At 40.4% G+C, this 23,214-nt stretch overlaps 1 protein-coding gene across 1 annotated transcript in view; it reads left to right on the top strand.

Annotated features, from left to right (window-relative positions):
• STK3 (serine/threonine kinase 3) overlaps positions 1–23,214 on the top strand; it is a gene marked incomplete at its 3' end in the record, with an annotated part of 140,307 nt that overhangs the window by 9,567 nt on the left and 107,526 nt on the right. The window contains exons 4-6 of the mRNA XM_082479525.1: positions 2,462–2,576; positions 22,320–22,484; positions 22,902–23,069. Coding sequence (XP_082335651.1) covers positions 2,462–2,576; positions 22,320–22,484; positions 22,902–23,069 — 448 coding nt within the window. The remainder of the gene's footprint in view (positions 1–2,461; positions 2,577–22,319; positions 22,485–22,901; positions 23,070–23,214) is intronic.

Below are 23,214 nucleotides of genomic sequence, written 5' to 3'. Positions count from 1 at the left end.
GGATTTGGGACCCTTGAGGTTTTTTTGGGGCTTTTCTTAATCCTTTTTGTCCCTGTGAGACTATTTTTGTCTGTCTGGCCGGTTGGAGTTTTGTAACAGGTACAGATTAAAAGGGAAGCAGCAATCTTGTTTGTCTGCTTAACTGAGGAACTAGATTTGATCCTCAGAGTAGGTCCTCAGCTTTTCTTGTGCACTGGAAGAGGAGTTAAAATAGGTTTACTTTGATTCTTCTTGTAACTGTTTTCTTATTTCTTTCTATCTGCTCTGCTTTATTTCTTTCCTCTTACATAAAGGAATACATTGAATAAGTTGGAAAATAGCACCTTATGAATTCTCAGAAAGAGTTCTGTGAGGCCAATGATAGGATGGCAGCCCTTAGTTGCTGCACAGGCTTGGGCCATGTGAGCTGACGGGAAGCAGTGGTGTAGGTGTGTGTGTATGTCTGTTAGTACTAGGCCAGGATTGACATAGGTACTTAAAACAAATGTCTGTGAACTGTCCTGACAGAGAAAAGAAGTGGTGATACTTGAGAATCTTCTAAATTTTCACCTTGCCTTCTGTACTATGCTTCTTGTGCCACTTTCATTCTTGTCCTAGGTGGGCCTACTCACTATCTTATTCCTGTGTTCCCTCTACCCTTGTTCTTTGTTTCCTGCTTTTCTTTGAACAACATGTTGCATTTAGTGTCTGCTGGACATGGACTATTGTATAATATTTTTTTTTTTTTTTTTTAAGAGTTCAGAACTTTAGAACATAAACTCTTCTTTTACTGGATAAGATACAGCCATTCTCTGGCTGAAAGGAAGGATTGGGCTGCAGCTCTGCATCACGTGCTTGTATATGTGTCATGTGCCTTCATGCAAATAAGTGCTGTGCAGTACTGATGGGAGGGATGATGCACTTTTTAGTACTTTATTTTCACATGTGATGATTCCACAGATAATACAGAAAAGCACTGAGCTGTTGCAGCATCTCAAACAAAAGATTAAGGCTCAACACTTTGCCTTTTTTTTTTTTTTTTTCCTCAATACGGGTTTCTAGAACTAGCTATACTGTATGTGCTGAAGCTCTTTTAAGGGGGGAAGAATGTAGATTTTTAAGACAAGCAGTTGATACATAAAAGGCTTTAAACAAATATGAACAGTGTTTTGAGATTCTACAGCAATGTAGAATGTTTGGAAAAGATGATCTTGTCCTGATTTGTAATAATACACAGAAATTTTGTGGGAATACTAGCATAATGTAAATCTGGCAAGAGATGGTCATGAAAATCAGTGGGTTTTCTTGAAGTAATAGTAACCTTTGTCACTTCAGGAATTTATAAGGGGCAAGATCAGTATGTCATGCTTGTTTGGTAGACATTTGGACTAGTTAGGAGGGAATTGACCCACCTTGCCTTCTGTAGAGGCAAGTTCCTATAGTAATGACAGTTGCTCTTTAATGAAGTGGTTTGCTGATAGTTTTGACCAATCTTTTATAGAGTTAGCACCATGTTGCAGGAGGCAACCATAGGTCCTCTCTTTTTCTTAAGTTTTCTAAAAAAAAAAAGTCATTGCCAAACATGCTGATCCTAAAATACAGTTCTGTGCTCCAAAACAAAATAGTGTTTGATTTCATCCTGCAATACAGGTGTTCTGATCAGAAGCCTCTACTTGAGATCTCTGTATCTTACTTCCCTGACTTTGTGGGAGATGGATGGCAATCTAACTGTAACCTCCTGCGCTTAAGTTCCTGCAAAAAAACCCTCCAACATTTTATTTCCATAAGTACACCAACTAATCACTTTTCTGAAGGAAGATCCTTGTTATGTATACCACATCTGTTTCTGCCTTTCGTTTGCAAGTGCCTCTGAGGAAGCATTATGTCAAGTGACAAACAGATGAGTAGCAAAGCAGTATGTTCTGTTTATGACAGTACTGTCTCTTCATATGAGACACTTCAATATAAAAATGCATTTGCAAATCCAAAAGTCTTGTTCAAACCAACACTAGATTCTGTTTAATATGAAAATCTACATCTATACTTGAAATAAGTTCATGCTTGCAAAACCAGGAACACATGTGTGAGTTTCCATGTTTTTTTGCTTAAAAGAGAAGAAAGCAAAACAATATTTTTAAGAAGGGAAACATCCAATGACATTGTGAGGAGTGTTTAACAATTGCGAGACCTTAGAGGAGGGAAAACTGAAGCTTTATATTGGAAGACTAATGTTTGGCAAAAAACTATGTCTGTATCTGAAGATCACTGAAAGCTTGTGATATATGTAGTAGTGCCTTTAATTTTATTAAGCACTCAGACTATATTCTAACAAGGCATTGGTTAAGCTAATTACAATTTTAAAATGCATTTGATTATTCTTGCTCTTTAGCCGTGTTATTTTTTTTAACTGTATTTTTTAACACTTGTGATGATGATTCCCCCCCCAAGAATTAATCTATTTATCTAACTTTTTTCCATCTAGTCCCTATGTGGTCAAGTACTATGGCAGCTATTTTAAGAACACGGATCTGTGGATTGTTATGGAATATTGTGGAGCTGGCTCTGTTTCGGACATAATTAGACTTCGTAATAAAACGGTGAGTTTTTTCAAAAACTGTATAACATGTATTAAAATTAAACTGGGAATTAAGACTAGAAGCCATAATGAAAGTCAGAGTTATGAGACAAGATCTTGGCTGATGCCAAGGGGCATATCTGTGCCTTGGTCTTTTGGGGAACGAGCTTGTGCAGTTGCTCTGATTATTTGTCCATTCCTCTGTGGAGTTGTCATCAGCAGAAGCAAATGCATTTTGAAATATAGATATCCTGTAAGTTTCTTGAAAATTACTGTTCTGTACAAGGCAAGACTGTATGCAGCTTCTTCCCCCTACCTCTTCCACCTCACAGTCTTGTCAGCAGGCCACTTAGTACATGTGTGGTTTGGAAACGGGCATAGAATTGTCTTGCTCCCACTCAGTATTTAGGGAGCATGAGAAGTAACTTGCATTACTCAAGGAATGAGAAGGGGAAGGGATTCCAGTTATGGAATGTGAGAGGGAACCAAAATGAGAGCTGTATGGAAGAGTCCTAATGGCCTTATAATGGCAGTAATATAGAAAAGGATGTAAACCTGTAGGAAACAGGCTTTGTTCTACTTAAGACACAAATTCTCTTTAAAATGTTTTGTTGTAGATGTCAAATAAACTTTAGTTCTTTTGAATCCATTATCTTCAGTAGTGGGCTGTAACATAAGGTATTAATTTTACCAACAGGTACTGTCAGATGACCCTCTAGCTGCTAGCTCTTCACATCTTGTAAATGTGCCCTGAAATGTTCCTTGCACCATACCTGAGAGCAGAGGGAAAGAGAAGGAGACAAAAACAATGTTTAGGCTTAGAAAATAAGACATAATGGAAAATGAATTTATATTTATTAGGAAGTGGTGTTGATGTCCAGACTAAAGGGAGCCCCTTTGGAAAAGGAGGGTTGCATCAGGGCTGCTGTAATGTCGAACTGATTACTGGGAAAAAGCTAAAACCAATGGGAGTTTGCTGGAGTTCCTGCCACTTTTAAAACTGGTGTCCCTGCAGTTGTATTTTGTCCAAGGGTCAGTAGCTCCAATAAGAAATAGTGCACACTAGTCCAGAATTTTTTTTAAAAGTCCTATTTACAACAGGATTTAGTAAAGTAAGGAGCAAACTTGTGTGTGCATCAATAGAAAATGCTAGATTTTTTAATTTTTGAAAAAAGTGTGTGTATTTATATTAAATTATGAGCAGACAAACTAACTCTTCTGCTGTTTGTGGTTAAAGTTGATAGAATAGAATGTATGCTATTTAATCATAAGACATAGAATAATCAATAAATACATGTAATGAGGGTAAAGTTAACATACCTTTTGTAAAGGCAGGTCATGCAGCATGTGGCTAGTAGAGGTCTATAAAGGAATTGTTGGGTACACAAATAATGCTGTTTGTAAAGTTGGTCTGGATGTGCTTCATACTGAAGGATTTATGGACAGACCTCTACACCAGAGACTCTTCAAGAAATACACCTGTAGTGGAGTAAATGGAGAGTTCTGTCATAGATGGGTAGTTGGTGTAAATTTAGAAAAGAGGGTGTGAGTAAATGGTCATTTTGGGAATATTACACGTGTCTGTGCTACCCTCTTCAGGAAAGAGGGTAGAAATACTGATGAGAGGGGTTATATTCCTAGTAAAAACGGGGAAAGACTCGAAAGGCTTTGTGATACTGAGTATCTGACTGAGAAAATAAATGTGTAAATGTGAAGAGATAAATTTGGCTTGGTGCGGGAGGCAAAGTCTTTATATGCAGGTTTATGAGCACTTCAACGTAACATTTAGAAGTAATTGAACAAGTAAAGTGGTTGCCAAAGATTACAATAGTACCAAAGACGTAACAGAATGTGGAAGTTAAAGAAAGGTGACAAGGGTGATCAAAAGTAAGGAATAGTTCTCCAGAAGGAGATACGAAATGGATTAGGATACTTCTGTGTTGAGAAGTTACCAGAATGGAGAGATGTAGTGGAAGGTTTTGAAAGCCATGAGTAGCACAAAGAAAGTAAGATATGACTACATCTTACTGTTTATTACAAAACAAGAGATCACTTGTGTTAGTAGATCCAAAGCAAATTTTTTTCCTGTACACATGATGATGGGGTCCACTGTCTACTTATAAAAGATCTTATAGATGCTTAGAGTTTGTTTTCAAAAGGCAATTGAATAAGACCAGGAAAAATGACTGTGGCTGAGCACAAATATTTAACGGCTGGAGCAGGAAATCCACTGGCTTCAGATCTCCAGGAAGGTGGAGCAGACAACTATCACTGTTTATTTGACGTGCTTAAATTCAGACAGGCTACCAGGCTAGATAGAACTCTTATCCTGGCTTAGGATAGGGGGTGTTCTGGTGCATGTAATCAAAAAAGCAAAGCAAACTCCTCCCTTTCTCACTTGCCGTGCTTATGTGTTGCAAGTTTTGGTAGATTTAGGCAGAAGCTTTGGACTTGTTTGAATTCTCTTGCTCTTTGTGGGACACCGACCTGATCACCCGGACTACTGTGTTATGGAAAGCTTGTGACTGTGTTACCGGAATGAGGCTGCTTAAAGTACTTCAGCATTCTGTTGGTGACCTTTATATATATATTTTTTTTTTTTTTTAAATGGAAATGAGGTGGTTTCACTGATTCTTATTTTGTCAGAATATTTATTGAATAGGCCCAGACACACAGGGTTATGTGTTCTGTAATTTTCCGAAGTTGTCAAATGAAGACTGTGGTTGGGCCAAGGAAAGGTTTATTTCCTGCTTCTCCATGTACATGTGGAAAATAAACTGAGGAAGCGAGAGCTGAAGTGAGAACCCTTGCTTTAATGCAGTGGTCGTTAGGATCATCATTTGGACTTGATCTTAAAGGTCTTTTCCAACCTAAATGATTCTATGACCATATCAAAATGAGTTATAGGAAAAGGTGGATGTCTCCTCATATTTGGGGAGGAAACATTACTATACATTTGTCCTTGTTGCTCATCTCTAAAACTAAGGATTTACTGATCTTTTTCTGTATCTGTGTTTTCCCTGTTTCTTCAAAAGTTTTGTTTGTCTAGGAAGTGAACAACACTGGGCTTTGCTCTAATGGACCAAAAATGAGGGAAGCAGAATTGAAAGTTAAGGAAACTTCTAGTGTCTGCTGGGAGACTGTTCATGTAAAGAGGTTTTCAGCTTGACAAGAGCAGGTTCTTGTCCAAGAGGCCCAAGCCACTACTTTGAAGTTAAATCGACCTCTGGAATTCTACCCAGGAGTCTTCTAGTGTGCCAGGCAGATCATCAGCACTAGAGCAAGCTTATGATGCCTATTATCTCATCTGAGGTGTAGTGTTCATTAGTCCAAGGCAACAAAACTGTATATTTAGTTTTGTATGATTTTCTCAGAGACTGATTCGGGAGGTATGTGTATCTTACACAGTCAAACTGTGGGTTGCTTCCAGAAAGGGCAGTTCTGCTGTTATCCTCCAACCTGGCTGATGTGTCCTGCCTTTTCCATGTCTGAGATGCAGATGTGTGGCTGCAGCGTGATCTTGGCTAAGCTTGATGATCTGATAGGGGTACTTTATCCTCTCTAGTCTATCCTCCTCACACCTTTATGAACTAACTCAGGGCTTACTGTGGCAGCACAGTGGCTTGATTTGATGCAAGAGAGATGATAGAATGAGCAGTGGGGAAAGGGAAGGAAAAGAAGGAATGAGACTGACTTTTTCAGTAGCAGCTTGCGATAGAGTGAGATAATTACAATGTGACGCAATACTTCAAGTCCTGCTGGCTGCTGTTAATATATCAGGGAGTATCGACACACCAGCAACCCTGCCTCTCTACTGATAATTTAGGGTGCACTTCCTCATCCACTGGTCATGATTAACTGAGTCATTCTAATCCTGTCTCTTTCGGGGACCAAATTCAGTTGGCTGTAGCCTCTCTGGGCTAAAGGCACTTTGCCCATAAGAATGTCACTTTGCAGTTTTAAACAGTTATGTTTCTGGGTAATTTCACAGTTAAAATAGTTTTAATTTGTAGGCCTTTGCTGTACTGAAGTATGTGATTTGCATCTGTAAATGGATTATCTTAAGGCCTCTATCGCAGTGTATATCCACATCTATCACAGTATAACTTCCTCACTTGAGCCCACATGGATTAATTAGTAGCCAGCCGGTCCATACACAAAGACTGAAATTCCTTCTGTGCTGGCTAACTTGTTTAACTGATATTGGTGGCCAGAAGTTATGGCAATGGACAAGTCCATCCTGGATATGCTGCTGACCGTGTTCTGTTGGTAAGCCTTCTGGGAGGTGAATTAAATCAATGGGCTACTCTGGCTGTGTTACAGTTCAGAGGCTGATCTTTAGGCTAAGACTCTTCAGATCCTTTTCTACGCAGCCAGACTGAAGAAGAAGAAAGAAGTTGATCCCAAGTGTCCTAGTTGCATTATTCTGTGTCTAGCCTTAAAAACCAAGGTAGCCTATACTAGCTTCTGCAATGGGGTACAGAGATTATTCAGTGCTTGTCTAAAAAAGTCCTTATTATGGCAGTGGATGACTGACTGTTACATAAATGCTGGGTGACATTATCTGTTTTTAGGAATTATTTTTCCGTAGTTCTTTAGAGTAGCATTGTAGGTTCCTTCAAAAATGGACTGTGGTGTCTGAATCTCAAAATGATAGACCTTTCTTGCAACCTTGCAGTAAAACTGTATCCATCAGCTTGGAAATTAGCTTATAGGAGGAAATTAGTTTTCATCTCGGGAAAAGCAGTATTTGTTATTAGTGTGCCAGAAATAAGATGCATGTAATGTTGGTTAATTGTTCTGAAAGAAGAGCAAGTTAGAGCTACGCTGTTATTAATGTGTTTCCAAAATAACTATATTAAATGCAAATAAGGCTGCCAAAAAAGCATTCAGAAGTTGGAAAGTTTCAGAACTAAGATTGGCCATGCAGCATCCTCTGGTACACGTGTAGTATAAAACACTAATTGTTCTCTCTTTCCCCTTTTCTACAGGACTCAGTGTTAGTGGATCACTCTCACTCAGTGAGGAATTGCTGTATATGCTATTAAAATAGTATATGCTATTAAAATAGTATATGCTATTAAAATAGTATATGATCTGAGGTCTGTTGTTTATTTGCAAAATACTAAAAGAGTTGCTCTGAAGACGGAATTATCTTTCCCCAAACTTTGTCTGATCTTCATATTTCCATTAAAATAAATACTATTATTAATTAGTCAGATATTGCTATGAACATCTACAGGTCAGTTCTAAGGAGAATTAGCTTCCCTGATGGCTTCTGTAGTTTCCTACCTAGATTACCCAAGGTAGGTGCATAAAATGTTGGAGACCATTTTGTGGGCAGTTTTAAAACTATGAAATATTAAAATGCTTAGCATCATATAATTCACTGACTTTCTGTTTTTAAGATATGCTTCTTGAAAGAAAGCTTACAGAGTACCGCTACAGTTCTAATGGCTGTATTTACTGGATTTCACTATATTTGCTACTGATCTCTTTCTGTAGTCAGGTCACTGCTAAAAGATGAGAGAGGCTATAATATGTTGGGGTGTGTGTGTGTAATTTTCATGGTTTTTTTCTGGTCTGTACAGGCTGTCTAGTTGCATATTCAATGGATCTCCTTTCTCTCCCCACTTTCCCTCAAGTTTCAGAAGGTAAATTTTGGGAGAATGTCAGAAGTTGCATTTGTGGTTCGAAGTTAGTTACTCATTTTTCAATTTGAGCTGCTAAAGATTTTTCAAAGAAAAGATTGTTAGAATTACATAATGTAAGCAACAGCTTTTTTTCCCCCTCTTCTATATAATTTACAGTAATGCCAATTTTAAGTTGCTGAAACAATAAAATGATCATGTAAACACAGAATGTAAAGAAACTTATACTAATGTGTTCTGATTGGAGATAAGTCTTTAAATGAATGTTTACTCAGAGCAGTCCTTTAGTTGTACACCACATACACCTTGCATCACAAAACACTCACAAAGTCTTATTCCTGTTATGCTAAAGGGTGGAAGTTTAGCCCTATTGCCTCCCCACAACGCTCTTTCCCCTCAAAGAACCCCAGCATTTCTGCCTTGGAGAGCCAGAAATACCATCTGAATTGTTAATGTCTTTCCAGTTTGACTCAATCTCTCTGCATATGAAATTCTAATCCAGGCAATAAAATTTGTCTCAATCTTAGGAATTAAGCCAAGTTTCACAAAGGTCAGGAGAACATATCCTTCTTCCATATACATTTTATTTTACAATAAAAATATCTGTTCTTTTGAGATGTGATTGGATGGGATGGATTTTTTGCTGTATATTATAGTAGTGAAGAAGTGGAGGAAATGTAGGAAAACTGCAGATAAAAGAAAGATTACTCTGTTGAAATTGGCTCTTTTAGAGGTGGTGAGGAAGGAGGTGAACAGTATGCCACTGATTTGAAATAAGTGATAATTTTACTTTGGAAGGGACCTCTGTAAGTCATCTATCTGAATCTCCTGTTCCAAGGATGGTGAATGCTGAAGTTCAATTAGATTGATTAGGACCTTGTTGAGATGTATTTTGAAAATCTGAAAAGGGGGAGATTCAACAGTCTGTCTGTGCAGTCGTGTGAACTTCTTTCTTCTTGTATTTAACTAAACTTCCTTTGTGACAACTTGTAACTGTTGCCCGTTCTCCTTTTTCTCTGCCACTCTGAGCAGAGAGCACTCTGTCTCTGAGGATTTTTTTTAATCCCCCATTTAGATTGTTGAAAATTGCCTTGAAATATCCCCTCTTCTTCAGACAAGACAAACCTTGCTCTGTCTACTTGGTACATTGTGTGCTCTAGCCCCCACTCCTGGACTCTCCAGTTTGTCAGTATTTCTTTTATAGTAGCCCAAAACTGGGCACATTCTTCCAGATTTGGCTTTACAAGTGCTAAATAAAGGGGAATATTTACTTGATCTGACTTGCTCACTGTATTTTCGTAATGAAGACTAATACGTGATGAGCCTTCCCTGTTGTGAGGGTGTATTGCTGACTCATGTTCGGCTTGTCTACTGATGCCACCCCAGAACCTTTCCTGCAACAATGCCACCTGCCCCAGTGATCCTCAGCTATTCATGGCATGGGCTGCTTCAGTACTAGGTTGTGGACTTTGCATTTGAATGTCAAGTTTGTTGTCAACCTAATTCCTCCAGCTTGTTGAGGTCCCTCTGAGTGGCAGCCTCTCCCCTGTTTCATGTTATCTACAAACATGATGGGTGTGCGTTCTCGCCTACTGTCTTGGTTGCCGATGCATGTGTTGGAGTATTCACCCTAGTATCAGCCTCTGAGGAATATCACTTATTGCTGGTTACATTTTGAACCACCATTGAGCCCAGTAGTCCAGCCAGTTGTTCTTCCACATCTTCTCCATGATTCCTCAGATTGACTAAAAAGATTCCTTTGGAGACTGTCAACAGCCTTTGTAAAGTCAAACTAAATTACATACATCCTCAGCTCTCTCTTCATCCTCATAGGAAAGTGGCCAGATTAATTTGGCATGATTTTGTTCTGCTAAACTTGTGCTGGTTGTTTCCAGTCACCTTTTTATGCTTGTGCATATTTAGAAGTTAGCTTCTGTGAGGATTTGCTGCATAATATCCTAGGGACTAAGTATAATAAGCTGGCCAGCCTGTAATTCCTTGAATTGTTCGTGTCCTTTTTGAAGATGGTGTCATAAGGGGCATCGCCTGATTGCTGTAACTTTTTAAAGCTGATAAGAAGTAGCCTTGAATTGGCACTAGCCAGCTCCTTCGCACCTTTGGATGCATCTCATATGCTCCCACGGACTTGTATTTTTCCAGTTTACTAGAGTAATACTGAACTCATTCCACTTTTGCTGCTAGGCAGAGCCAACTGAGAGCCACAGAAACATCTACTAAAGACTGATGCAAAGAAGATGCTTAGGAGGTTTCTACATCACTTGTCAATAGATTGACCACCCCATTTAGCAGCAGGCCAACATTTTTTCTTGTAATTTTTTTCTTTTCTTTCTTTTTTTTCTGCATATAGACCAATACAAGCTCTTCCTTCTATACTCTGTATTGCTGTCCAGTTTCAAACTCACCCTAGCCTTGGCCTTCCTAATTCTGCTCCTTAGTATCCAGGCAACGCTTCTTTATTTGTCTTTAGCAATCAATTCCTTCTTCTGTCTCTTATATGCTTTGGATTTTGCACTTTAGCTCAGTCAGGAGTTCTTAGTTCATTCAAGATGGCCTCCTGCTGTGCTTGTTCATTATCTTGCTTGTCAGGAATGACTGTTTTCATACTTTAAGGAGGTTGCCCTTGATGCTCAACCAGCTCTTCAAGGTTCCATTGCCCTTTAGGGCAGCGTGCCCTGGGATCCCACCTACAAGTTCCTTTAACAAATTGAGGTTTGAAATCTGGTTCTGCTACTTGCTTTTGTCACTTCCCTCCGTAACTTAACCTCCAGCATCTCATAATCACTGCCAAGGCAGCCTCTGCCATCCCTGGCGAGTTCTACTCATGAGAGCTGGTCTAGTGGAATACCTCTTGTAGTGGGCCTGTACAGCACCTAAAGTAAAAACTATTACTGCTTACTCCTGGATTTTTTTGTACCCTGCCATGTTGCCCTCCCAACAGGTATTGAGGTGGTTGACTCCCACTGCCTCCCTTCTCCCCCTGTAAATGACGTACGATCAGAGGCTTCTTCCAGTGCTGAGGGTGACTTAATCTACTTTACCTTTTTGATTAAGTGGTTTGTAGCATATGCCATGATGGTATGCATCTTTTGGGCTACCCTTCTGATTTTTGACTTGTAGACTCTCAACAAGTTTGTGTTCCGTAGCAGAGCTGCATGTTTGTGTAGAGCTCAACCCTGCCCATCCTTCCTAGTTGTTTGTGAGGAGCCTGCATCCATCTCTGATGGTATGCTAGTTGTGTGAGCTGTCTGTTGTGTCTCTAACTCCAGTGACATCATAGCTCTGCAGCTGTGCACAGGCTTGCACTTCTTCCTGTTTGCATCACAGGCTGTACACTTCTGTGCACAGGGCTTTGCACGTACCTGTCTGCCCTACTTTCTCTCAAAGGGAGTGAGAAAACCTCCCCTGGAAACCCTGTCCAATATGTGTTTCCCCATTCTCCGTTCCTCCACTCACCTGAAGGCTTTCATTTCTGTTCCCTGGTGAACCTAGTTTAAAGCTCTTCTGTCTAGCCTAGCAAACAAAGATACTGTTGACCTCCTTTGTTAGGTAGATCCTGTTTCTCTCCAGTAGCCTTCGTTCCTCTGAGGATCCTGTGTTCATAAAAACACTAATGCTTTGCTGCTGTTAGCAGGCCTGTTGGAAGGTGGTGATCTGCAACTGCATCTGCTTCTGCTTAAAGCTTTCCCCTTGTCTGGCAAGTATTTCATAGATGTCATAGCAAGCTGGAACTTAGTAGCGAAGAATAAGGGCTAAGGAGTCTGACTTGCGTATTCTAATCAGTTTTTCCTCTCCTTATCTGTACTTATTAGTGCTAGCTAGTGTTGAGCATGTGACCATGGGAGATGCCCGAGATATCCTGAATTAGTTTACCATATGATATGTTTTAGATAATTTTATGTTACTGCTAGTATATACTCCTTTTCAGACTACAGGTAGAAGACTGATTTGTTAGCACTGTCTTGAATTATTCAGTATAAAAATGCTAATTTAAGGGGAAGAGAAGATGGGGTCTGTTGCATATTACAGTCAAGAAACATTGCAAAAGTTATGTATTATGTAGTCAGATTACAGGATTATGTAGTCAAAAACACAAATCTGAAAAAATACCAACACTGATTATCACCCGTGTAGTGAATGGTCATTGTTATGCTTATTGTGGCATATCTTCCATATGATTTTACATGCAGCATGACTTGAGCTCAGTGAGAAGAATGACACTTGCTGCTTCACTGTCTTCATATGATCCCATGCCTAAGTTGTTACAGGAGAATTACCAGTTTTACTCAAGTATAGTAGTGAGTTCTTACTCTTTTCATTACTGTAACATTGAGGTGTCACCTTAGTTATAATATAGGCGGAAGAAGGGATTATCTACATTAGTTTGAGACAATTACTGAAAGCCACAGACCGAACCTTGTCAGCATCAGTAATTTAGATGTCATTATTTGGTACCTTGCTCAAGAGATAGGCTGTGATTTTGTGTAGAGTCACACAAAGCATGCAGATCTGCTTAAAATATGAAGTCTGAATGAAAATGAAGCTCAAGGAAAGTGGCTTCAGGAGAGTATAGTCTCATAGAATTTTGTAGCAGACAATAGGAACCAGAATCTAATGTTGACTTCAGACTAGAGCTGCAACCACAACAACTCTTTTTCTCTCTGAGGCTTTCTGCCTTAATTCATGTTACCTTTCCTGCCTGTAACATTTGAAGTATATCATAGTAACTGTCATCTCCTCTGCTCATTTGCTTATATCTCCTGCACCTCAGCCTCTTTGCTAGTCCAGCCTTGGCTTCACATAAATGAAGAATAGGAGAGGTATGTGGTTATGATAAGATCAGTGATGTTCAAGCTTCGTAGCTTCTGCTGGACGAACAATTATACCGTGGTGCCTTTATTTGCTATGAGAGTGGACTTAGTCAGTGTGCTTGACCTAATCAGACTGTTTAGATGCAGTGATCTGATACTTCCTGGAAGCATCAGGCCTAATATGCATGTACTAAGAGCAGCTGGGAATGGACTTAGACAGTTAAAGCAATTCAGCTGACTCAGACCCCTTCAGAGGGGCCCTCAGGAAGGAGAATGATTGACTGTGAGCAGAGAACCTGTAGATGAGTTGTCCCAACAGCTGCATGGATTGAGTAGTGTGTTATAGACTGCATAAATGCACCCTTAAGTCTCCCTTGTGCGTGGCATCCATAGATGTAAATATGTGGATTAGCTGATCTCCTAATAGATATGGAACACCCGAATTTGCTGCAATCTGCTTTGCTCCAAATTTCCATTTTAAAGATTGGCTTCATAGTTAATGTTTTTTTTGTAGGCTGTAGAGTTGTTCACCTTTATCGTTCACGTTCATTTTAATATATAACTTGCATGTGGTTTTGATGATGAAGGATTTGAAGCTGCTTCATGGCTGATTCATATTTAGAGGGTAGTACCAACCTATCAAAGGGACATGGCATACTGAATTATAACTAGCCAAAGATATAGCAAGCAGATAAATGTTCCACAGGATTTTAAATGAGGATCTTACACAGCTGGAAATCAGAAATGAAGTAGAAAGATAATGACTATGAAATTATATGAAGGCGCAAGGTATAGAGCATGCTGTTCTTATGGAAGAATGGTGCTGTATGTTTAAAAGCTCAGAATAAAATACATTAATTGTTTTAACAGGAAACATAATACCCGTATGGCTTGATCAGGAATAGTACAATATAAGAATCATACATGCAGACAAGGACAGCAACATTGACTGTAACATGTGCCTAGAATTAAAATATTAATTAGTTTTGTTTCTTTTAATTGTCCTGTGTTTATCAATGGCATTGCTTGTATGTGAACACCAGACTACTGTTAGAACTACAGAGTATTGGATATTAGGTAGATGGCAAGTTGTGTGCTATGACAAGGTGTATGACGGGCTGATTCTGTACTTAGCTGTTCTGTTTGTAAGTTGAAAGTCACTTACAGGGATACAGGCACTACAGTACCTGCATAGTGACTTTTAGCCATCCTTATGAGGAGAGCCTGTGATTTATGTCCCATCCCTTCTTTACCATAACTAGGAACTATTTTGATGTAGATTTTAAAAGTGTATTTGTGGGTTTGTAAGATTTTGTGAAAAAATGAATAATTGGAGGAGCTTTTTATCTGTTTTTATATACTCTGGTCCCTTGTTGTTTCCAACAATTGATATACTTTTTGAGCCTATCTGCCTCTGCTGTTCCCCCAAACTGGCTCAGGTTTATGTTGCTTTATGTACCATATAGTCTCAATATGATTTAAAGAAGAGCTGTATGTTGTGTATTGTATTTAAAAAAAAAAAAAGGTATTTATATGTATTTTCCAACAAGCCATTTTTTTCCCATATCTTTTATATATGAAGACATAAGCATTTAAGTAATGTGTCTTCAGGAATATGTCCTTTTTATACAAGTTTAGAATCATAGAATGGTTTAGGTTGGAAAGGACCTTGAAGATCATGGAGTTCCAACCCCCCTGCCACAGACAGGAACACCTCCCACTAGACCAGGTTGCCCAAGGCCATGTCCAGCCTGCCCTTGAACACCTCCAGGGATGGGGCCTCAACAACCTCTCTGGGCAACCTTCCAGTGCCTTACCACCCTCCAAGTGGAGAAACTTCTTCCTAATGTTTAACCTGAACCTGCCGTCTTCCAGTTTAAAGCCATTCCCCCTTGTCCTACCACTACATGCCTGAGTAAAAAGTCCTTCCCCAGCTCTCCTGTAGGCCCCCTTTAGGTACTGGAAGGCTGCAATAAGGTCTCCCCGGAGCCTTCTCTTCTCCAGGCTGAACAGCCCCAACTCTTTCAGCCTCTCCTCATAGAGGAGCTGCTCCAGCCCTTGGATCATCCTCGTGTCTCTCCTCTGGATGCGCTCCAGCAGGTCCATGTCCTTCTTATGTTGGGGACTCCAGAGCTGAATGCAGTACTCCAAGTGGAGTCTCACGAGAGTGGAGTAGAGGGGCAGAATCCCCTCCTTTGACCTGCTGGCCACACTTCTTTTGATGCAGCCCTGGATACGGTTGGCCTTCTGGACTGCGATTGCACATTGCTGGCTCACGTTGCGCTTCTCATCAATCATTACCCCCAGGTCCTTATCCTCAGGGCTGCTCTCCAGCCATTCCCCACCGAGCCTGTATTTGTGCTTGGGATTGCCCCAACCCAGATGTAAGACCTTGCACTTGGCCTTGTTGAACTGCATGAGGTTGGCTTGGGCCCACCTCTCCAGCCTGCCCAGGTCCCTCTGGATGGCATCCCTCCCCTCCAGCGTGTCTACCTCGCCAAACAGCTTGGTATCATCAGCAAACTTGCTGAGGGTGCACTCGACCCCACTGTCCATGTCGCTGACAAAGATGTTGAACAGCACAGGTCTGAGTACTGACCCCTGAGGAATGCCACTTGTCACTGCTCTCCATTGTAAAATCTAAACGGGGTTAACTGCTATGCTCGTGGCAGCAGAAAAAATAGTCTATTCTGTTTCAGTTGGAAGGGACCTACAATGATCAGCTAGTCCAACTGCCTGAACAATTCAGGGCTGACCAAAAGTTAAAGCATGTTGTGAAGGGCATTGTCCAAATACCTCTTAACCACTGACAGGCTTGAGGCGTCGGCCATCTCTAGGAAGCCTGTTTCAGTGACCAACCACCCTTTTGGTAAAGAAATGCTTCCTAATGTCCAGTCTAAACCTCCCCTGGCACGACTTTGAACTATTCCCATGTGTCCTGTCACTGGATTCCAGGGAGATCAGCACCTCCCTCTCCATTTCCCTCCTCAGGAAGCTGTAGAGAGCAGTAACATTCACCCTCAGCTTCCTTTTCTCCAAACTAGACAAGCCCAAAGTCCTCATCCACTCCTCATGGGACATTCCCTCCAGCCCCTTCTCCAGCTTTGTTGCCCTCCTCTGGAGGCATTCAGGGACCTTCACATCATTCTTCAATTGTGGGGCCCAAAACTGCACACAGTGCTTGAGGTGAGGCCACACCAGTGCTGAATACAGTGGGATAATTGCCTCTTTTGACTGGCTGGTTGTGCTGTGTTTGATCCACCACAGGATGGGGTTTGTCCTTGTGGCTGCCAGGGCATGCTGCGGACTCCTATTGAGCTTGCTCTTGACCAGCACCCACAGATGCCTTTCTGCAGAGCTGCTGTCCAACTGCTTCTCTCACAGTTTATACTTGTGCCCAGCATTACTCTGCTCCAGGTGCAGAATCCGGCATTTCGACTTGATAAATTTTGTACAGTTGATGATTGCCCAATGCTCCAATCTATCTAGATCCTTTTGCAAGGCTGCCTGTCCTTCAAAAGAGTCAACATCACCCCCCAGTTTGGTATCATCAGCAGACTTGCTAATGGAGTGTTCAACTCCTGCATCCAGATCATTGATAAATATATTGAACAGGGTTGGCCCTAGAATTGAACCCTGAGGAACACTGCTGGCGATGTAGCCCCATTTACTACAACCCTTTGAGCCCTGCCTTTCAGCCAGTTCTTCACCCAGCGTGCCGTATACCTGCTTATCCCACAGTTGGACAACTTGTCCAGAAGGATGCTGCGGGACAGTATCAAAAGCCTTACTAAAAACCAAAAAGACTACGTATTCTGCCTTCCCTTCGTCCACTCAGTGTGTGACCTTATCATAGAAGGATATCCATTTAGTTTAAACAGGACTTTCCCTTTGTGAACCCATGTTGACTGTACCTGATGATTGCATGTCTCAGTAGTACCCAGTATTATCCTCTCCATAATTTCTCCAGGAACAGAGGTTGGACTAACAGGTCTGTAGGTTCCTGCATCTTCCCTCACGTCCTTCTTGTTAATTAGGATAACATTGGGTAGCTTCCAGTCAGCAGGAATTTCTCAAGAACTAAAGCCAGGGATTTACCTCCTTAGGAACACACTTCTCCCAAGTACAGCCTTCAGCACAGGAAAGACATGGACCTGTTGGAATGGGTCTAGAGGAGGGCCACAAAAATGATCAGAGTGCTGGAACCCCTCTCCTATGAGAACAGGCAGAGAGAGTTGGGGTTGTTAGCTTGGAGAAGAGAGGGCTCCAGGGAGACCTTATTGCAGCCTTTCAGTACTTAAAGGGGGCTTACAGAAAAGATGGGGACGAACTTTTTAGCAGGACCTGTTGCGATAGGACGACCTGATCTAGTTGGAGATGTCCCTGCTCATTGAAGGGGAGGTTGGACTGGATGACCTTTAAAGGTTCCTTCCAACCCAAACTATTCTATGATTCTAAGTAACAAGTGATAGGACAAGAGGAAATGGCCTCAGGTTGCACTGGGGGAGGTTTAGATTGGATATTAGGGAACATTTCTTCATGGAAAGGGTTGTCAAGCATTGGAACAGGCTGCCCAGGGAAGTGGGTCGAGTCAACATCCCTGGAGGTATTGAAAAGACACGTAGATGTGGTGGTTAGGGACGTGGTTGAGTGGTGGACTTGGCAGTGCTAGGTTAACAGTTGGACTCAGTGATCTTAAAGGTCCTTTCCAATGCAAATGATTCTGTGATTGTACATACTTACCTTTGTTCAGACAGTCAGTTTACTTGCTGGATATTCATTAGTAGCTAAGTATTTTGGACTTCCTGTATTTTGGGGTGATATGCAAGCTTTAAATGTAGACCTGTCAACTCAAACAAACAAACTGAGCACCCCTGATTTATTCAAATTGGCATAAATGCATCTAATGGAATAATTTAGTTGTAAAATCTATTAATATGGAATTGTAGAATGGTTGAGGTTGAAAAGGACCTCTGGAGGCCATTTGGTTCAACCACCCTTCTCAAGCAGGGCCACCTAGAGGTGGTTCCCCAGGACCATGTCCACATGGCTTTTGAGTATCTCCAACGAGGGGGACAGCACAACCTTCCTTGGCAACTTATTTCTGTGCTTGGTTGCCCTCACAGTAAAAAAGTGTTTCCTGATGTTCTGAGGGAACCTCCTGCATTTCAGTGTGTGACTGTTGCCTCTGGTCCTGGCACTGGGCACAGTTGAAAAGAGCCTGTCTCTGACCTCTTTGCGCCTTACCTTGAAGTATTTGTACACATTGATAAGGTCCCCCTTGAGCTTTCTCTTCTCTAGGCTGAACAGTTCTGGTCCTCTCAGCCTTTCCTTATGTGGGAGATGCTCCAGTCCCTTAATCACCTTTATGGCCCTTTGCTGGACTCTGTCCAGTATATCTATGTCTCTCTTGTACTGGGGAGCCCAGAAGTGGACTCAGTACTCCAGGTGTGGTGTCACCAGTGCTGAGCAGAGGGGAGTGATCACCTCCCTCCACCTGCTGGCAAGACTTTGTCTAATGCAGCCCAGGATTCCTTCTTTGCAGCATACAAAATACTTAAATACCAATGTTGTGAAAAACAGCTTTGGTCTACATAAACAACATAACTAGAACTTTTTGTTCAATGCTTTGTAAATCCAGTAAGGGAAGAAAGGGTGTATGTATGGCTTGGCTACCATACTGCCGCAGTTAAATAATGTCTGTGTGCGTATATATGTTTACATACGCACACTTTATGAAGCACAAGCAGATGCACCTAGGACATCTGGAGTTGGGACTGATGTGTTTCAGAACACTTATGTCAGAGTAAGCCTGTTCTCCCTTTTCCACGTGCTTCCCTGTTACTGCTGTTCCTGATAAACACGACTTGTGCTCTCTGCTTACTTCTTATAGGTGACATTCAATTCTATCGGCTTTTCTGACTGCTGTATGAATTTTGACGTTACTTAAATACTTCCTACTTTTGAAACACATAGTCATGCTAGAGCTTTCCTTTATCGATGGTCCCCAGAATGGTGCATCAGGCTGCAGTACTCTAGAACTTGCTCTCTTCTGGTTTGCTGGATTCTCAGTCCTTAGCTTCTTTGTCAACCTTTTGGTACAGGTGCACTATTACCCTCTCCTTTTGAGAGCTGGATTTTGCCATGCAGCTGCAAAAGCACTAGTCTAGAGGAGATCCAAAGATCTCCATGTGGTTTAATCACTATTTTTTGAAGAACTAAAGCTAGGGGTTTACTTCCTTTGGAACACAACATACTGGAGACCTTCTCTGCAGAACTTTCTAAGCACAGTTTCTCTTAATACTTGTTTCTGGATGAAAGTGGGCAGTAAGTTATATGCCTATCATGCTGTACACTTGTCCGTGCTCGGGATCGTTTTCTGATGCGTGTTCAGGATTAACTGCATGGAAGTCTTAGGGGATTCAGAACATTGCATTGTTTTTGAAGTGGGGTGGATTTGGCAAAGCTCTGGCAGAAAGTGTTATGCTCAGCATGTCATAAAAATTCATGATACAGAATTTGTTAATAGCTGGAGTTTAAATTGCCTGTAGCTTGAGTCTTCAGATAATCACAGTTTTAGTGTACTTCACCACGAAATTATTAGCTCATATAACAAGGGTTGTCTCTTTCTCCAGATACCCTTCAGGCCATAGTTTAGTTTATCTTACAGTTAATTGGAAGTCCCTTCTTTCTTGACTCCAGATTAGATAGGTGGTTTCACCCCCTGGGCTCAGTGCCAGGAAAGCTGTCCTGTTTAAGCGGTGTATAACAGGGTTTTTAGTTCTTCTGGCATACAATCCTCTGAAGCAGCAGGGCAGTCAGCATAAAGAAGCAGCACAAATAAAGGCTTTGAGCAGTCTGCTACGGAATAGATGCACTGAAAGATCTCCGCAGTAAATGGCAGGCAAGGAATGTGTAATGTGCAGCAGAGGCAGTAACTGCTTGCTGTGGGGTGTAGAGCTGATGCCACCATCAATTTAATTCTCTACTTGCATAGGGAAAGATTTATAAAAGTCATTGGGACTCTCTGGGTATAGCAACACATATACTTATTTGGAAAGCAATTCCAATTTGAGCAGCTCCTACTCGGCTACATCCTTGTTGACGATGCTGTGAATTGAATTGGGGAACTGATTTGTTGGACAAATAATTTGGCAGACAGGTTTATTTTTAACTAGGGTCAGTTACAGTTATTCAGTGGAAGAGCTGACACCCAGTGGGAATTACTGCTGTAGGTTGCATTGGAAGGAGGGACTGGACTGGAGCTTGGCACTGCTGTTGAAATAAATGTATGTGTAACTATGCCCTTGGGCTCCACGCCCAGATTTTATGAGACTGGATGGAAGCTGGAATAGGGAAGTGGTTCTGTTTGTTAAATAATTAAAACTTGTTATGAGCAACTCAAGTGTGGATAATCTTGCTGACTAATCATTTTTTCCTTTCTGTTGAGTCATTCTGTTGGCTTTGAGTGATTATGAGTGGGGTTTTTTGTGGGCTTTTGGTGGTGTGGTTTTTTTTTTGTTTTGTTTTTTTTTTTTTTTTTTGAGGGAGGTGTGGATGTGTACCAACACTTTTAAAACTGAAACTGGAAGGAATTGCTGTTGCTTAATTTAATTTCGGTATAGGACTGGAAAAGTAAAGAAAGGGGAAAAATGCAATCCAGTGTTGCAGCCAAATTAGAGTATTCATCTTCAGTTTTGCAGTTTCTTGCATTTCTAAGAATGTGTAAAGTTCGTTTGCTTAGTTCTTAAAGCATTGATATACTGTAATTGAGCAGCATTTCAGTTGCACGAATAGATTCTTTTCATATCCTCAAGAAATTGTATCATGTGGGATGAATTGTGTGTGTGTGTGTGTTTTGCCATATTGAATCTGATTATATTTTCTTATGAGGATATCATCTTGCACTTGTCAAGTGATGCAGGTAATTTAAAAAGAACCGAAAAGTTCAGTGAGCGCTCATTCTCTGCATCAGTCAGCAACAAGAAAAGAATGGTGTAAGAAAAAGCCTGTAGCATCTGGTTGGTATCCATTCTCAATCATTTCTGTAATTGTCTACAGTTTAAAGGAACAGGTGACAATAGTTATTGGCAACATCCAGTGTAAGAATACTCTGACATCTTAGTTGTCCTTTTTCAGGGCTGAATAGAGTTTTGGGAATGTCATTGGGGCACATCTGTATGGGTGTAGTTCTACAGCTTTGTGTCAGTATGGAGCACAGGCATGGTGAAATATTTATTTTAAAAAATTAGCATTTACTTACATTCTTTATCAATTAAAGGTACTAGCCTTAAAAGGAATGAATGAATTGGCAGACTTCAGTAAAACTCTGTAAACTAGTTGTGAGGTGTTGGGATGTTTGTATTTCTGCATTTCTGTATCTGTACAGATAGTAAGTAGCAAGCTATCCCCGATGAATATATTTTTCACGAGCTTTGTGGTGAATAATTATTTGGCTGTTTTCTGCACACCTTTATCCTTTGATTTTTGTTTTGTGCTTTTTTTGTTCTTGTGAAGAAGCTCTTAATTGATCCTCTCTAATTTGTAAGTTGCTGGCAATGAGAAGCTAATAGCAGTGCAATTCAGAATAGCTGGTGGACAAAAGTTTGATACTACTAATTGTAGACTTAGCAGGCTTTTCATATGTAGGAATTTGAGAAATAAAGAAAACATGGCATTCCTTTCATCTCTTTCCAAATATAGGACTGTGCTAGTTTGTTGGGAAAACTGTGTAAAGAACTTAAGGGCAATAGCTCTAGCCTTCTGCAGTAGAGAAAGGGCTGTTTTTTTCCAGGGATGTATTCTGGTATGTGTCATCTAGTCCACTGTTGACCACCATTACCTTTGACAAAGGTAATGCATAACGTGACAATTAATATGTATTATCTTAGTGATAAATGTATTAGTTGTATATTCTAGAAACTGTGCTGCAGCCTTTATGAAGGACATGAACATCTAAAGAGTAGTAACTTTTGAATGACAGGGAAGAGAATATTGCATATGCTGCCATCTGATCTGCATCAGTCAGCCCCTTCTGTAGTTTTGCAGCTCGTTTGCTCTAACTGGACTCTAGATGTGTAAGAATCTAGCTATATAGATCAAGTTAGTAGATCAGAGTTTTGAATTGTAAATGCTATTGGGCATACTCCTGTGTTAAAATAAAATACATTAATATGCATTGTCTCTATTATTTATAAAGATCATTATGAAATGATCATTTTTAAAATAGTTCAAATATATAGATTTTATCTGTATACCTGAAAGTGGGTTTATATTTTTTTGCAGCTAACAGAAGATGAAATTGCAACTATTCTGAAATCTACTCTTAAAGGACTTGAATACTTGCACTTTATGAGAAAAATACATAGAGATATAAAGGCTGGAAACATCCTTCTTAACACTGAGGGACATGCAAAATTAGCTGATTTTGGTGTGGCTGGCCAGTTAACAGTAAGTACCTGTGAAAAGATCATTTAAAAATGTTCCTAACCATCTTCTTTTACTTTTGTCTTTTTCTCCTGCCTTGAATTTTGTGTCTAAGGAGTGACTAGTGGTACTGGTAGAGCTAACATTCTTTATCATGATGAGTATTTAATGTATTGCAAGGCTATTTAGTTTTTGTTGTTTATTTTTATAACCCAATGTGCTTCAAGTGCCTGATGATCCCACTTAAACTTTTGTTTGAGGTTTATGATCATTGTCACCTGTTTGGCCTCTGTGCACTGATGGACTGAATCTGTTTGGTCTTAACTGGAAGTCACTACCATTTGACCTTTGGGTGGCTAATTTAACTTTTAAATAAATTCATATCAAAGGAATCTGAAAATAAGCATGCCTATTTTAATTGCATAAATAATATAATTACAGGATACAATGGCAAAACGTAATACTGTTATAGGAACTCCATTTTGGATGGCTCCTGAAGTAATACAAGAGATTGGCTATAACTGCGTGGCAGACATCTGGTCCCTTGGTATCACTTCAATAGAAATGGCTGAAGGAAAGCCTCCCTATGCTGATATTCATCCCATGAGGGTAAGAGTGCATGGTGGTATTTTCTTGTTTGTTGTATTATAAAAACAAAAAAACCCTGAAAAACCTATATAGTGGAATCATAAAACTGTACATTTATGGACAAAGATTTTAAGACTAAGGATTTTTACTTGCTGTCTTGCTTCCT

Source organism: Vanellus vanellus (assembly GCF_965231255.1).
Source record: "Vanellus vanellus genome assembly, chromosome: 2".
Lineage (NCBI taxonomy): Eukaryota > Metazoa > Chordata > Aves > Charadriiformes > Charadriidae > Vanellus > Vanellus vanellus.
This window is presented reverse-complemented; position numbering and strand designations above follow the sequence as displayed.